This window comes from Amblyomma mixtum, chromosome 1, assembly GCF_055824585.1.
Source record: "Amblyomma mixtum isolate Tamu chromosome 1, ASM5582458v1, whole genome shotgun sequence".
In the NCBI taxonomy this organism is placed as follows: Eukaryota; Metazoa; Arthropoda; class Arachnida; order Ixodida; family Ixodidae; genus Amblyomma; species Amblyomma mixtum.
This window is the reverse complement of record NC_143012.1, coordinates 135392189-135406112: the sequence shown is the minus strand read 5'-3', so window position 1 is coordinate 135406112 and position 13924 is coordinate 135392189. Positions and strand designations below refer to the sequence as shown.

The 13924-nt window shown below is 47.6% G+C and overlaps 1 protein-coding gene and 1 long non-coding RNA gene across 2 annotated transcripts; one reads left to right on the top strand and one right to left on the bottom strand.

Moving 5' to 3' along the window:
• Positions 1 to 2225, top strand: LOC149367670 (uncharacterized). The gene is made up of 2 exons (XR_016287724.1): positions 1 to 316; positions 1894 to 2225. It is a non-coding gene; the product is annotated as an uncharacterized LOC149367670 (long non-coding RNA).
• An 8609-nt stretch (positions 2226 to 10834) lies between these two features.
• LOC149367669 (uncharacterized) lies at positions 10835 to 12063 on the bottom strand. The gene has a single exon (XM_089567391.1). It carries the CDS (start codon positions 11934 to 11936, stop codon positions 11004 to 11006), a length of 933 nt encoding a protein of 310 aa, XP_089423517.1. The 5' UTR covers positions 11937 to 12063; the 3' UTR covers positions 10835 to 11003.
• Between the last annotated feature and the right edge of the window lie 1861 nt (positions 12064 to 13924).

The window sequence follows — 13924 nt, the reverse complement described above, 5'->3', positions numbered from 1 at the left end:
ACCTGCGTCGCTCGCTTCTCTGTTCCTTGCTGCCTCGTTTTCGCTGCCAGTCTCGCCCTAGCAGTCAACGCGGTCGGTCGCGCGCGACGCTCGCTCCGTCGAGTTCGTGCGCGCCTCGAGGCCGCGGCGTGTGCCGCTGGCCCTTGCGGCCCTCCGCCATCCTGTGCCTACCGTGATCGTGTGTGCCCTGTGCGCTGGAGCCCTGTGTTTTGGATTACCGCTCCTAACCAAGTTTTCCTCGGCCCTTCCACCATACCAACTACCTGGTGTGGTTATCCTCGTGCCTGTTCAGGAGCCTGGACCGACGGCCGCAAAAGTAAGTTTGTGCCACTTTTCTTAGGCCTTTCGCCGCCCGCCCACGTGGTTCGCGTCTCCTGATTTCGCCTTTTTCCGATCTCACTCACTTTAAATCTAGTCTTCCCTCACTATTTTCTCTTTTCCTTCCAAATCTTCCTACTCTTCGCGTGCTCACTGTGTTTTCTAGCGCTCGCATTTCTTCTCATCGTTCTTCTCTTTTCTACTATCCCTTTGACCGACCAGTAGCCCTATTCCTTCCACCCTCGTGTCCTAAGCCTTTCTTTCCTTGCCGTTCCGCGTGGGACTCACCACGTCACTTAAATTTTCTCAAGTAATTTACTTCAACACCAGTCTTTTCTATTTATTTCCACTCTTCCTTCCAAGTCTTTCTACTCTTCTTCTCGTGTTCACTTGTTTTTTACTCGTGTTCCCTGACCACCTCCCTCGTGTCCTAAGCCTTTTCTTGCCCACCCAAGTGGGACTCACCTGTCCCTTGAGCTTTCCTAACTCACTTACTTCAACACTAGTCCTTTTCTCCTTATTTTCTCTTTTCCTTCCAAATCTTTCTACTCTTTCTCGCGTATTTGGTCGTGTCTTTTACACCCGAGGGCAAACATTTCCTCGTTCTTCTGCCTATCCTTGACCATCCCTTTGTCCCACCCCTAACCCTATTTCTTCTACAAGCCTGATGCAATAAGGGAACAAGACAGTACACCTTTTGAACTAAAGTGTAAAATTTTTCCGCAAGGTGCGATATATCACAGCGGTGGACTGTCGTCGCAACTTGACAAAGCCCATGCCTTGCAAGCGACATTAAAGAGTTAGTGAGGTTAAAATTCATTGTTGTGCATGACAGTTGAAGCGCAACACAGTTCATAAATGGAAGTTGGACAGATGCGTTATCTCCCTTTTATAGAAAAGAGAACTATGTTTTGATTTCATTTACAAGTATTTAATGATGGCAACAAATTCTAGCTTTAGTAAATAGTTTTTCATGTTCCCTTTATTCAACATGCTTTCACAGTTTTATTTTAATTGTTTGGAAAGCTTATTGGAGCTGAAAATGCCCTTCGAACCTGCGGTGTGTAATAGAAGCTGCAGTCACTTGCCTTCTATTTATGGGCATCTATGATGCCACTTAGCAGGTGCAAGGTGGTCAATCGCAACGACAAGTCAGTGTCAATGGATTGAGGCCCCTCTAGTGATTCTTTACTTCATTGTTTAGTTGTGTCCACGTTTTGTATGTTGCCTTGATTATGAGGCACGTAATAATATATCTGTTTACTATATTTTTTACCTGATGTCCTTCCTGACTCAGGTGCTCAGCTACTGATTCCAAGTGAGGGATCAAACACCATCCATAGTAGCTGCATTGCTCTGGAGGCTAAATGCAAAGAAGCACGTGTGCTAAGCGATGTCGGTGCATCTTAAATTAAGAACTCTAGGTGGCCAAAATTAATCAGGAGCCCTTCAGTACAGCCTTTCTCATTGGCCATATCCTGGAATTTATTTTCTTACAATTTTCTAAAATGATGACCATGATTTTTGTGTGCTTGGAAATAATGTCTATTTTCTTTGTTCACTTTTCCTGTGCAGATGCCATTTGCGACAAACTGCATTTGACGCATCAGAGGCACAAGGTTTTATTTGCAGCTGGCTGCCCGGTTCATGTGATGGAAGGAAGAGACGCCTTGCCGAAGTCTTCTCCCCCCTCCAACCAAGCACGCCACCTGCGATTGCGGGGACAGCCCCCTGCACTGTGCTCGCATGTGTGCCTCCCAATCCCCTGGTCTCTTCCACTTCCTGAGGGCCCTCCCTCCCTACAGCCCCTGCCACCACCCATCCCACAGCCCCTGGCACCACCCTTCCCGGCCCCTAACGATTAATTCTATTTGGACTTTTTCATAAAATAAATGTTTTCATGAATACTTTGGTTGTCTCATTTTATGAATATTTGCATGGTTGCTTACGAGTGAACATTTGCATTAATGTTGGCCACTGAAGATAAAAATTAACATAGGCTTTACTGGCGAGTCATAAATAGAAAAGGGCAGTGGCATGCCAATATTTAAGCCACTGATGTGACAGGTTGTATGCACTGTCATGAATGGAAAAGCCTGTGCTTAGTCTGCATTGACAGTGCCAAATGGCTGAACATAACAATCTTGGCATCAACAGTGGGTTATTTCAGTACATATTGGTAGGGCCAGAATGGCTATCCATGGGACTAATATTGGCATCAACAATGGGACATCAATGGAATAGCTGATGTTCAGTGCATAGTGGTAGTACCAGCATGGTTGAACATTGGACTGATACTTGCAGGACCAATGAAGTTTGAGTGGAAAGGCCAGTGATATGCCCATGCTGGCAGTGCCACAATGGCTGAACAATGGGAAAATCTTGGTATGAAGTATGGGCCAAGGTTGGAAAATGTAGTAATGTGCTCCTATGCCAATGCCAGCCCAATATTGATGCCACTGTATTCCAACAATGAGCCATTGTTGGTACAATCTTGGCGTGCTGCCTGGGTTCGAACTGGAGGTTCCGGAGACAGACACGATTTGCGATCAGCGCATCCCAACACCGCCCGTGACACTGACGGACAGGCTAAGAACAAACGGCTGTGAACCAGCTGATTTTAGCAACGACGAAGGGCCTAGAGATACTGGACTTCTTATAGGATCAGATCACATCTGGGATCTAACGACCAGACGATCCGCAAAGATCTGCGGAAAACTGAGAGCAGTTGAAACAGCTGCTGGTTGGACCAGTTCAAGGCGTAAACGAAGGGCCCCACTGCATGCAAACGGTCACCCTGAGAACACAGAACACAAAAAAAGCACAACTGACATATTGACAAAATTCTGGAGATTAAAATCGATTGGGATAAATGGAAATGATGAAAAGAACAGAACAGATACTATTTTGGAGTGTTTTGAGGACACGGTACAGCTGAAGGAAGGTCGTTATGAGGTATCCCTTCTATGGAAGCCTGTTACGGCTTTGGAGGATAACAAAGACGCCTACACCAGCTGACAAGACGTCTGCATAAATCTCCAGAAATATCCAGTACAGCGCACTGGATATGGCGGAACTCGTCGAAAGAACGACAGTGCTCAAACACTGTATATCACTTTCTGATTCAGGCGGTAATTTGCGACCTTCACAAGCTGCGTGTTGTTTTTGACGCCTCGCCTCACGACAGGTCAACAAAATCTCCCAATGACAACCTGAAAAGTGGTCCAGATTTAACGGCCGACCTTGTGGACATGTTGCTCAACTTCCACAGACATAAAATAGCTCTCGTAGCGGATATCGAGTGGGCGTTCTTACAGATCACTGTAACATCTGAGGATAGAGACGCCCTGCGTTTCTTATGCTATGATACGATGCCTGAGCTGGGTGGCCCACTTCCATCAATTCTGGCGTGGCGCATAAACGAGTTCCATTCGGGACGACTGCAAGTCCTTTCTTGCTCTCTGCTACTCTCCAACATACCTTAAAGAATACAGAGGAACAGTTCCCGATCACTGCAAATCGGCTGCAACGCAGCCTTTATGTCGACAACATACTGATAGGAGCAGAAAACGAACAGGCCGCATTGTATCTCTACAACACGGTGCTCTACAATGCGTCAAATGCAATATTCGGAGCGACCTCGATGCAGCTGCACAAATGGGCATCAAATAATGAACAGCTGTGTCGAAGATTTGAGCAAGAGTCGAAGGAAGCCAAGCTGCTGGGCTTCCTGTCAGGACTACCGAAGGTGTTAGGTCTCACGTGGGAACCAAGTATCGATCTGTTAACATTCTGCCCCTGCACCAATGATCTCCACGACAGAACCATCCACCAAACGATCCGTCCTACAAACCAACGCACGGATTTACGATCCCCTAAGGTGGCTATCCCTTTTCATCATACGAGTGAAGGCAGTATTTCAACAGCTTTGGAGCCTGAATATCGAATGGGACCATGCCCTTCCCGAAGAAATTGAAGTGGAGTGGTCCAGCTATATTTACGAACTGTCTTACCTCCCGGAGGTCAAGGTGCCGCGATACTACAAGGCAAAGGCAAGCAGAGACGGAACAACCAGTCTGCACATTTTTTGCGAGCCTAGTCGCCTGGGGAGCGGTCACCTACCTGACGACAGATGGCGATGATGGTAGTGCGACACAATACCAATAAGAAAAGATAAGGTCGCTCCAAATAAAGAGCTTACCCTAGCCAGACGAGCTAATGGCATGCCTGATGGCTACGCGATTGGGCCGCTACATTCTCGACCAGCTAGAAGAACCTCGCCAAAATGTCGATTTGTGGACACATTCAACCATCGCATTACACTGGATTCACGGGAACGGCGATCGCTGGCAGCAGTTTGTACGCAACCGCGTGGTCGATATTCAGAGAATGACTGGAGGATTTACTTGGAGGCATTGCCCAGGAAGGGAGTATCCTGTAGATCTCCTTACCCGCGGTCTACCCGCACAGAAACTGTCAAGGAACGAGCTTTGATGGATGGGTCCACGATGTATCTGCATGGAAGTATGCCACTGGCCTCAGAGCGCAATCGCGCCTACATTCACCGAGGCGGAGCTGGAGCGAAGAAGGGAAACGAAGGCACTAGTCGCTGCCGCAACTACACCGGTTGCGGATGCCTTCACGGAAATACAACGTTTCAGTTCCTTTTCACGCTTGACCAGTGATCGCCTGGGTGCTGATATTTGTCGCGAAAGCAAGACACCACAAAAGTGAATCTGGACCATTGACATCGCAGGAGCTAAACAGGGCAGAGAAATACAGGATATGTCATGAGCAAGGCACCAGATTCTCCAACGAAGTGCAGTGTGTACAGAACAGCCGGAGAATCGCATCAAACTCACCGCTAAAGAATGTGTCCTTACAGCTCGACATTCACGGTGCTCTTCAATAGAGCCTTATGACAGCAATTACCCTATCATTCTGCCTAAACACAGTGACTTGTCCAAGCTTATTGCTAAACAACACCACCAACAAGTGCTGCATGGAGGCATCCGCGATACTCTGACTCAACTCAGAGAAAAATTCTGGGTGATTGGCCCAACACAGCTGTTAAAAAAAATGTCAAGGAGTGCGTTATTTGTGTGCGCTACCATGCACAACCAGCCAACGAGGTCTGCGCGCCAATTCCAAGGGACAGAATAACAGAGGCTCATCCGTTTCAAGCGATTGGAGTTGACCTCGGCGGTACAAAGTGTTACATCGCTCTAATCACTTGTGGCATCAGCGAGCGCTCCACCTTGAATTGGTGAGTGACATGTCTACACTCTCCTTTTCTGGCTTTTCGCCGATTTATTGCCCGCCGAGGAATACCCCGTACTGTCTACAGTGATAATGCACTTACCTTTAAGAAGGCAAGCAAGAACCTGGCTACTCTCTGGAGCATTATCAGAAGCGACGAAATCAAAAACTACTTCGCGAGCACCCGAGTTGAATGGAAGTTTGTAGTGGAACGCGCGCCGTGGTGGGGTGGCTTCTACGAACGACCTGTCCGCCTGACTATGAGAACCTTAAAGAAAACGTTCGGAACAAGCTGCCTCAGTTTTGAACAGCTCACCACAACGCTCACAGAGGTGGAAGCCATCATCAACTCTCGTCCACTCACGCACGTGCCCACCGAAGCGAACGAATCTCAGCCGCTGTCATAATGTTCGTTATAATTCGTCATAATGTTCCTTCACTGGTTTTATTGCAGCGTATTGGGCGCTCCAGCGTGTTGCTGACAGCCTTTTCAGAGCCACTCCTGTGTGGTTGATCAAGTCCTATCGGTGAGTTGACGCCGGGAAGAAAAGAGTGCCTGAATAGACAAAAAAAAATTCATGCAAGATTAATTCTGAGCAAAGGAATGATAACCACACAGGTTAAGAGAATGGTCTACGCAGCCATCATAGATGGCTTTTTCTTTTCGTTTTTCTCCTTAATAATGCCTGTACACCACATCGCGCACCAGCCATGTTGGCAACATGGTGAACGTGGTGGCCTTGTGAACGGCGCATTGTTATGCCGGCAATTTCCTCGCTGGCGTCCCAGAACCCTCCTCGCAGCGTCGCCCGTCCTCCTCCTTTTTTTTCTTTCACGGCTGTTGCGTTCTTCGGTCTATTCCTCCGGCGAGTCTGCCTCCGCGCACCGCCGCCGCGAATCTGCGCGTCTTCTGGACCGCGGCCTGCTCAGCGCGCTTCTCAATGTGCTGACGCATGAACACGTAGGTGGTGTGATGGAAACGTTTATTGCCAATGATGTAAATCGTAGGGGCGCCTGGTTTTCCGCAAAAGTTTGCATGATGACGAGAATTGGTCAGGGTATCGGGCATGAGCAGTCCGGGTTTGTAGTTGTCGCCAATGTGCAGCCTGCTAGCAATGTGCAGGGAATGCTAGCAAGTGTGTTCGAGTTCCGGCGAAGAAAAAAAAAACTTTATTGAGACTGGGAATCGAACCAGGGCGTTTGGCACTTCAAGGGTAGTCGCTGCCATTCCGCCACGAACACGGTTTGAGCAAGAATAAAGGCAGATCTAGTGAACGCGCGGGTTTCGTGAGTGAAATAAACAAATGAAAAAAATTGCAAGTATGAAAAGAAACAAAAATATAAGAAAATAGATCATAAAACACGAAAAATATTACAGAAAAGGCACATCTAGTGAACGCACGGGTTTCGTGAGTGAAATAAAACAAATAAAAAAATGCAAATATGAAAAGAAACAAAATAATAAAGAAATTAAAGTATAAAACATGAAAAATATGAAAGAACACAGACCACCTGGTCCAGAAGACGCGCAGATTCGCGGCGGCGGTGCGCGGAGGCAGACTCGCCGGAGGAATAGTCCGAAGAGCGCAACGGCCGTGAAAGAAAAAAAGAGGAGAAGGGAGAAAAAAAGAGGAAGAGGAGGGGCGACGCTGCGAGGAGGGTTCTGGGACGCCAGCGAGGAAATTGCCGTTATGCCTAGTCCGTCATGTTCTAGGAAATGTAATATTGCAGAAGCAAGGTCAGAAGCTTTTTTCCCCTTCAGTGGCATAAATCCCAAAAATACCTCTTTTACCTCCACCTTCCTGTTTTCTACTTTGACTTACCTGATCGCTCCCGCCTTATGGTTGCGAGAGATATGTCTGCAGGGCGTGCTGTTACAAGAAAATCCCGTAGTAGTGCGCAGATTTGATTTCCAAAACAAGCTTCTCATTCTCATGTCTTGCGAGCACGCCAATGAATTCTTTTTGTCTTACTGGGGAAAGATAGACGACCACGCCTTTTATTTTGTGTTTGGTATCTTTTAGCCTTAATATATAGGTTGTAAGAAGAAGAGGACGACTCCGCGGTGCCGTACTTCGTCGTCATCGCTGGTGGTTCGGGCGCGAGTCTCGTGCTGGAGCTGCTTCCTTCGGCTGGTTCTGCCGTCTTGCTACGACCTGACCGCTGCGTGCGTTGGTCGCCGTGACCCTGTTCAATGCCATCAATGCCCCTACCATGGCTGCATATCCTCGAGCTCTCCGCCGCCAAGCTTCCCATTTCTCCGTCCGGGACGGTCTCCTTTACCGCCGAAACTATAACCCTGACGACATAAAATGGTTACTGGTTATCCCACGCCATCTCCGCTCCGACGTTTGTGCCCTGATATGTTTTGCCGTGCTAGTAGCGTGTCCCACCAGGCATCGGGTCCAGGAGTACCGCCGCAGTGCCGAAGGAGGAAGGAACGTGGGCCGGAGACGGGGAGTAGGGCAAGTGAAGGAAAAACTGTATTCACATATTTACATTATTTCATTTCATTTCATTTCATTTTATTACCTTAAAGGCCCCTTAAAAGGGGTGTTACATAAGGGGTGGCAAGAGTAAAAACACAAATTCACAATGACAGGAAGGTTTCTACGTTATCGGTGAAAAGACTTGGGCAAGTGATGATGGCAACGTTGTTCGGAAGGCCGTTCCAGTCTGCGGCTGCACGAGGAAAGAAGGAATTAGAAAAAGTGACGGTGCGTGATCGTGGACGGGCAACTTGTAGGCGATGGCTGGTGCGGTGAGATATGCGTGCGGGTGGAAGAATATAAGGTACGATGTGCATAGGGCTGTGGAAGAATTTGTGAAATAAAGACATGCTAGCAATGCGACGGCGGAGCGATAAGGGTGACAATCCGGATGCTGTTTTTAAGGACGAAACACTGATGTCATAAGAGTAGGATGAGTGAATGAAACGAGCAGCGCGATTCTGAACAGATTCGAGGGCATTGATGAGATATGCTTGATGAGGATTCCAGATGGGCGACGCAAATTCTAGTTTGGACCTGACTAATGACTTGTAAGCTAATAACTTGACATGATGGGGAGCATGATGAAGATGGCGCTTTAGGAAACCTAATGTCTTGTTTGCTGACGATATTATATTAGTAGCATGCAGGCTCCAAGAAAGATCGCTAGAAATAGTTATGCCTAGATACTTGTATGATTGAACTAGTTGTACGGGAACTTCAGATATTACGTAAGAGAAAGTTAAAGGATTACGGCGACGGCTAATGGACAAAAGTTTACACTTACATGGGTTAAGTTCCATTAGCCATTTATTACACCACTCCTGAACGGCATTAAGATCATTTTGAAGAGAAGATTGGTCAGCGGTGGTAAGAATAGCACGATAAAGTACACAGTCGTCAGCGAACATGCGTATGTTAGATGTTACATTTGAAGGCAGATCATTAATGTATATAAGAAATAGTAGTGGGCCAAGCACAGATCCCTGTGGGACGCCCGACGTTACTGAGAGTGAGCTAGAGTTCTTATTGTTAACGGAGACAAACTGCGAACGATTAGTCAAAAATTCTTCGATCCACTTCAAAATATGGGGGTGCAAATTTAATCGAGAAAGTTTTATCAGCAGGCGTTTATGGGGTACTTTATCAAATGCTTTGGCGAAATCTAGAAAAATGATATCAGTCTGTAGATTAGAATCAAGGTTAGCATGCAGGTCATGAATGAATGTGGCAAGTTGGGTCTCGCAGGAGTAACCCCGGCGAAATCCGTGCTGAGCAGAATGGAAGAAGTTATTCGAATCAAGGAATGCCATGATGTGGGTATAGATGACGTGTTCCATGATTTTGCAGGGAATACTAGTTAGAGAGATGGGGCGGTAATTAAGCGGCGAGTTCTTGTTACCTGATTTGTAGACTGGAACGACCTTCCCATTTTTCCAGTCTATGGGCAGTTGACCTGTGAAGAGTGACTGAGCGAATAACAAGCACAACAGAGATGAACATATATCTTTGGTATTAATCAGTATTTTAGCGTTGATATTGTCAATTCCAGCAGAGGATGATATTTTAATGTTTTCTATTAGTGACAAAATTCCTGCAGAAGAAAATATAAGAGGAGGCATAGTATCTTGAATAATTGGGGGGTTTTGAGGAAATGTCGGCTCTGTTTCATTAGTAAACACGGATGAAAAGGCTGTGTTGAACATGTTGGCGCATTCAGTTTCAGAGAAATTTGCACCTGAAGCATCAGTGAGGGAAACAGTGCGTGTGTGCTGGGGGTTAATGACTTGCCAGAACCTACGGGGGTTAGTTGACAACATTTTAGGCAGATCGGAGTTTAAAAAAGTGCGTTTGGCTTCTCGAATACTTGATAAATAAGTTTTTTTCGGCTGCATAATATTTGTTCCAAGCGTTCTGACTGGGAAGCAACTTGGCTGATCGGAAAAGACGCTTCTTTTTATTTTCAAGACGTTTGAGTGTGTTTGTGAACCATGGGTTTTGAGGGTTATTTCGTATATTTATGTTTGGAATAAACCTGTCGACCAAATCTTCGATTTTCCTCTTAAACAAGGACCAGTTATCATGGATGGATCTTTGATGAAAGCTGGATTGAAATACTGGTAAAAATGCGCGAAGTTCATTATTTATTGCTGTGTAGTTTCCTTTATCGTACAGTCGGATAGTTCGTTTAGAAGTTACGCGTAAGGACGGTTTAATGGTGAAGCCGGCATGTATGACGTGGTGATCGCTGACGCCTGGTAGATACGTGACGGAATGAACGCATTCAGGATTATCCGTTAATATTAGGTCCAGGATATTAGCACAGTCTTCAGTTACACGGGTTGGTTCGGATATAGTTTGAACGAGGTTAAAATTAAGGCAGACGTCTAGAAATTCATTAGCATCCTTATTACCTGTAGCGGTTAGATTATGCCAGTCAATGCTCGGAAAATTCAAATCTCCGAATAGGAGAGTGCAGGTGTTAGGGTGCTTAGCTTTAATTTCATTTAATGCGTTATTAAGTTTTCGAGGGAAGTCTGGGTAGCTAGGAGGCCTGTAGCAAACGCCAATCACAACTGATTTAGGTGAAGCATGGCATAAAACCCATAATATTTCTATATCTGATGAAAGGTGAACAGCTGAGCATGATAGATCTCGAGCGGTTGCAATCAGTACCCCCCCTCCCCTTCGGTCTGGGCGATCTTTGCCAAAAACACTGAAATTAGGCAAGTCAGCAAGGACTTCACTATCAGGAATGTCGCTGTTTAGCCACGTTTCCGTCAAGACTAGTATGTTGCTAGCAGATGAAGTGACAATATGGGAAATAATGTCGCGCTTTGAAATGAAACTCCGCACGTTAGTAAAGATCGCTGACAATGAAAGTGCTTCTTGCTGTGCATGCTTCGAACGATCTGTCGATAGGTGCTGAGATGGTTGCTATTTCACTTCTTTTACTGTTTGTGATGATTCATCGAATATGTAGCGTTTGGGACCAATATGTAATGTTTTGAAGCGCAAAGAGAACTTATCGGATACTGATCTGGCAAAGGTTACAAGATGTTTGCGGGCGTTACGAACGGGAAGGGAGAAGTCTTCGCCAATACTGTAGTTGGTGCCTTTAAGCTTAGTTCCTAAAGAAAGGATGCTTTCTTTAGTTTTCGATGAGGTGAATTTAACGATGATTGGCCTGGTGCGATCAGTTGAGTGGCGCCCGAGGCGGTGAGCACGCTCGATTAGATTGGGTTCGATGGCAAAATCTAGTTGAGTGGAGCAATGACGAATGACTGTTTCTTCCGAGTCTGCATACGTTTCAGTGGGGTTAGTGTCAGGAATATTGTAAAATATGAGATTGTTACGGCGAGAGCGATTTTCTGCATCGTCCATACGTGCTTCAAGTTTGTCGATCTTGCAGGTAAGTTTGGTGTTTAAAGTTTTCAGGGCGTCTATCTCAGAATGAATAGTGGAAAGTGTGGCGTAGTGTGATTCCAGGGTGTCCATGCGCTTGTTTAAGTCGGTCAAGGTTGTTTCGGTAGTTTTTAGTTGATCTTTAATGTCCTGTAGATCGGAAATTAATGTAGCTTGCCCGGTAGTTAGTTTCTGGAGCTCGGAAAGTATGCAATCGTAACGGTCGGGGCCTGGGTTAGATTCGACATCGCCTGACAATAGTAAAAGAAAACGGAGAACACGTGAACACTCGGCAACAATACTACAGCAGCATTGAGGGCTCGGCAGCTGCATTAAAAAGTAGTTACTGGTTTTTTTAGCATATAGGGAAAACTTGTTACTAACCTGCATTGCGAAAAGCAGAGGATTAGTAGTCTGCGTTGACACACAGCTACCGAGCCCACAGAGCGGCGGCGATGACAGCATGGGCTTTATATGCCTGATAAAATTATCAGATGTTGATGTTCCTGGCGATGGGGCTGGCCACTGTTGGTCCGGGATGACGTACTCTGGCGGCGATGAGGGCAGTTGATGGGGTAGCAATGGTGATGGGGCAGGCGGATAAAAATGGTCTTCTTCATGATACTTCACGGCGGCCGTAGGCACTGATGAACAGGAGGCAGACGGTAGAGCGGCGAAAAGCAGTTTCAGGGCGAGGGTAAACACCTGCATTGCGAAAAGCAGAGGATTAGTAGTCTGCGTTGACACACAGCTACCGAGCCCACAGAGCGGCGGCGATGACAGCATGGGCTTTATATGCCTGATAAAATTATCAGATGTTGATGTTCCTGGCGATGGGGCTGGCCACTGCTGGTCCGGGATGACGTACTCTGGCGGCGATGAAGGCAGTTGATGGGGTAGCAATGGTGATGGGGCAGGCGGATGAAAATGGTCTTCTTCATGATACTTCACGGTGGCCGTAGACACTGATGAACAGGAGGCAGACGGTAGAGCGGCGAAAAGCAGTTTCAGGGCGAGGGTAAACACCTGCATTGCGAAAAGCAGAGGATTAGTAGTCTGCGTTGACACACAGCTACCGAGCCCACAGAGCGGCGGCGATGACAGCATGGGCTTTATATGCCTGATAAAATTATCAGATGTTGATGTTCCTGGCGATGGGGCTGGCCACTGCTGGTCCGGGATGACGTACTCTGGCGGCGATGAAGGCAGTTGATGGGGTAGCAATGGTGATGGGGCAGGCGGATGAAAATGGTCTTCTTCATGATACTTCACGGTGGCCGTAGACACTGATGAACAGGAGGCAGACGGTAGAGCGGCGAAAAGCAGTTTCAGGGCGAGGGTAAACACCTGCATTGCGAAAAGCAGAGGATTAGTAGTCTGCGTTGACACACAGCTACCGAGCCCACACATTTACATAGAGCGGGACTGAGAATGGCTCTCAGTGGAAGGGGAACGTCTTCGTCAACCGTAGTCGACTGGAGCTAGCAGGCTTCTTTTGGCCACACTCACGGCCGAGTTAAATATCGTTCGGTTTCCCCAGATTCCTGGCTGGGGAATAATGGTCGACGAGCACTGTCGAATCGGATGGACCGAAGGGGACCTTCTTGTTACCGCCCACGGCTGGGCAGGTGCGAGCTTTTCCACTCTCTCTCGCAGCTGGGTCGATGAGAGGGGGAGTTGCCGCTGGTCCAGCCCTGCGGGAAAGGAATCTCCCGAAGTCTTCCAGCAGGTGAATGAACTTGCTTCCCCGCCGATTGCCCAGAACGCGAGTCGGAGACACAGAATTCTTCAATTATCCGCCAGCGTGACCGGCGCCGGCCCGTCGCCTCCTCTGTGGTCGCTCGGACAATACCTCCGGCATTCCTGCTACACTAATCCGCTCAAGGAATTTCGCTGTGGTTTCTGCTGACAATGGCCCTTGAAATTCCTGCTACACTAATCCGCTGAGGCTCGGAGGGGCATTCCAAGCATCCCACTTCCCACCGCCGTCGCGGGGTTGTCGGCCTCGATGAATGTTCACGGTAGCTGCTTGATCGGGCCCACGTGGTCCGAAGTACAGTCACAACAGAAGGGGCTACTGCTGACAATGGCCCTTGAAATTCCTGCTACACTAATCCGCTGAGGCTCGGAGGGGCATTCCAAGCATCCCACTTCCCACCGCCGTCGCGGGGTTGTCGGCCTCGATGAATGTTCACGGTAGCTGCTTGATCGGGCCCACGTGGTCCGAAGTACAGTCACAACAGCCCATCATCACACTGACCCGCAAAGTGCTCACACTGGTGCCCTCAAAACATATCACCGCCTTCGTCAGCGCTACTATGGCGTAGAATGTACACTTTTGTCCGCCGCTACATTCGATCGTGCGATGCCTGTCAGCAACGAAAGGATTCACCTTGTCGCTCGGCCGGTCCCCTGCAACCTTTACCATGCCCTGCTCGCCCTTTTGACCACAT

Excerpts from the sequence above, each read along its gene's own strand:
- LOC149367669 (XM_089567391.1), bottom strand. The coding sequence starts at position 11,936 with ATGCTGTCATCGCCGCCGCTCTGTGGGCTCGGTAGCTGTGTGTCAACG.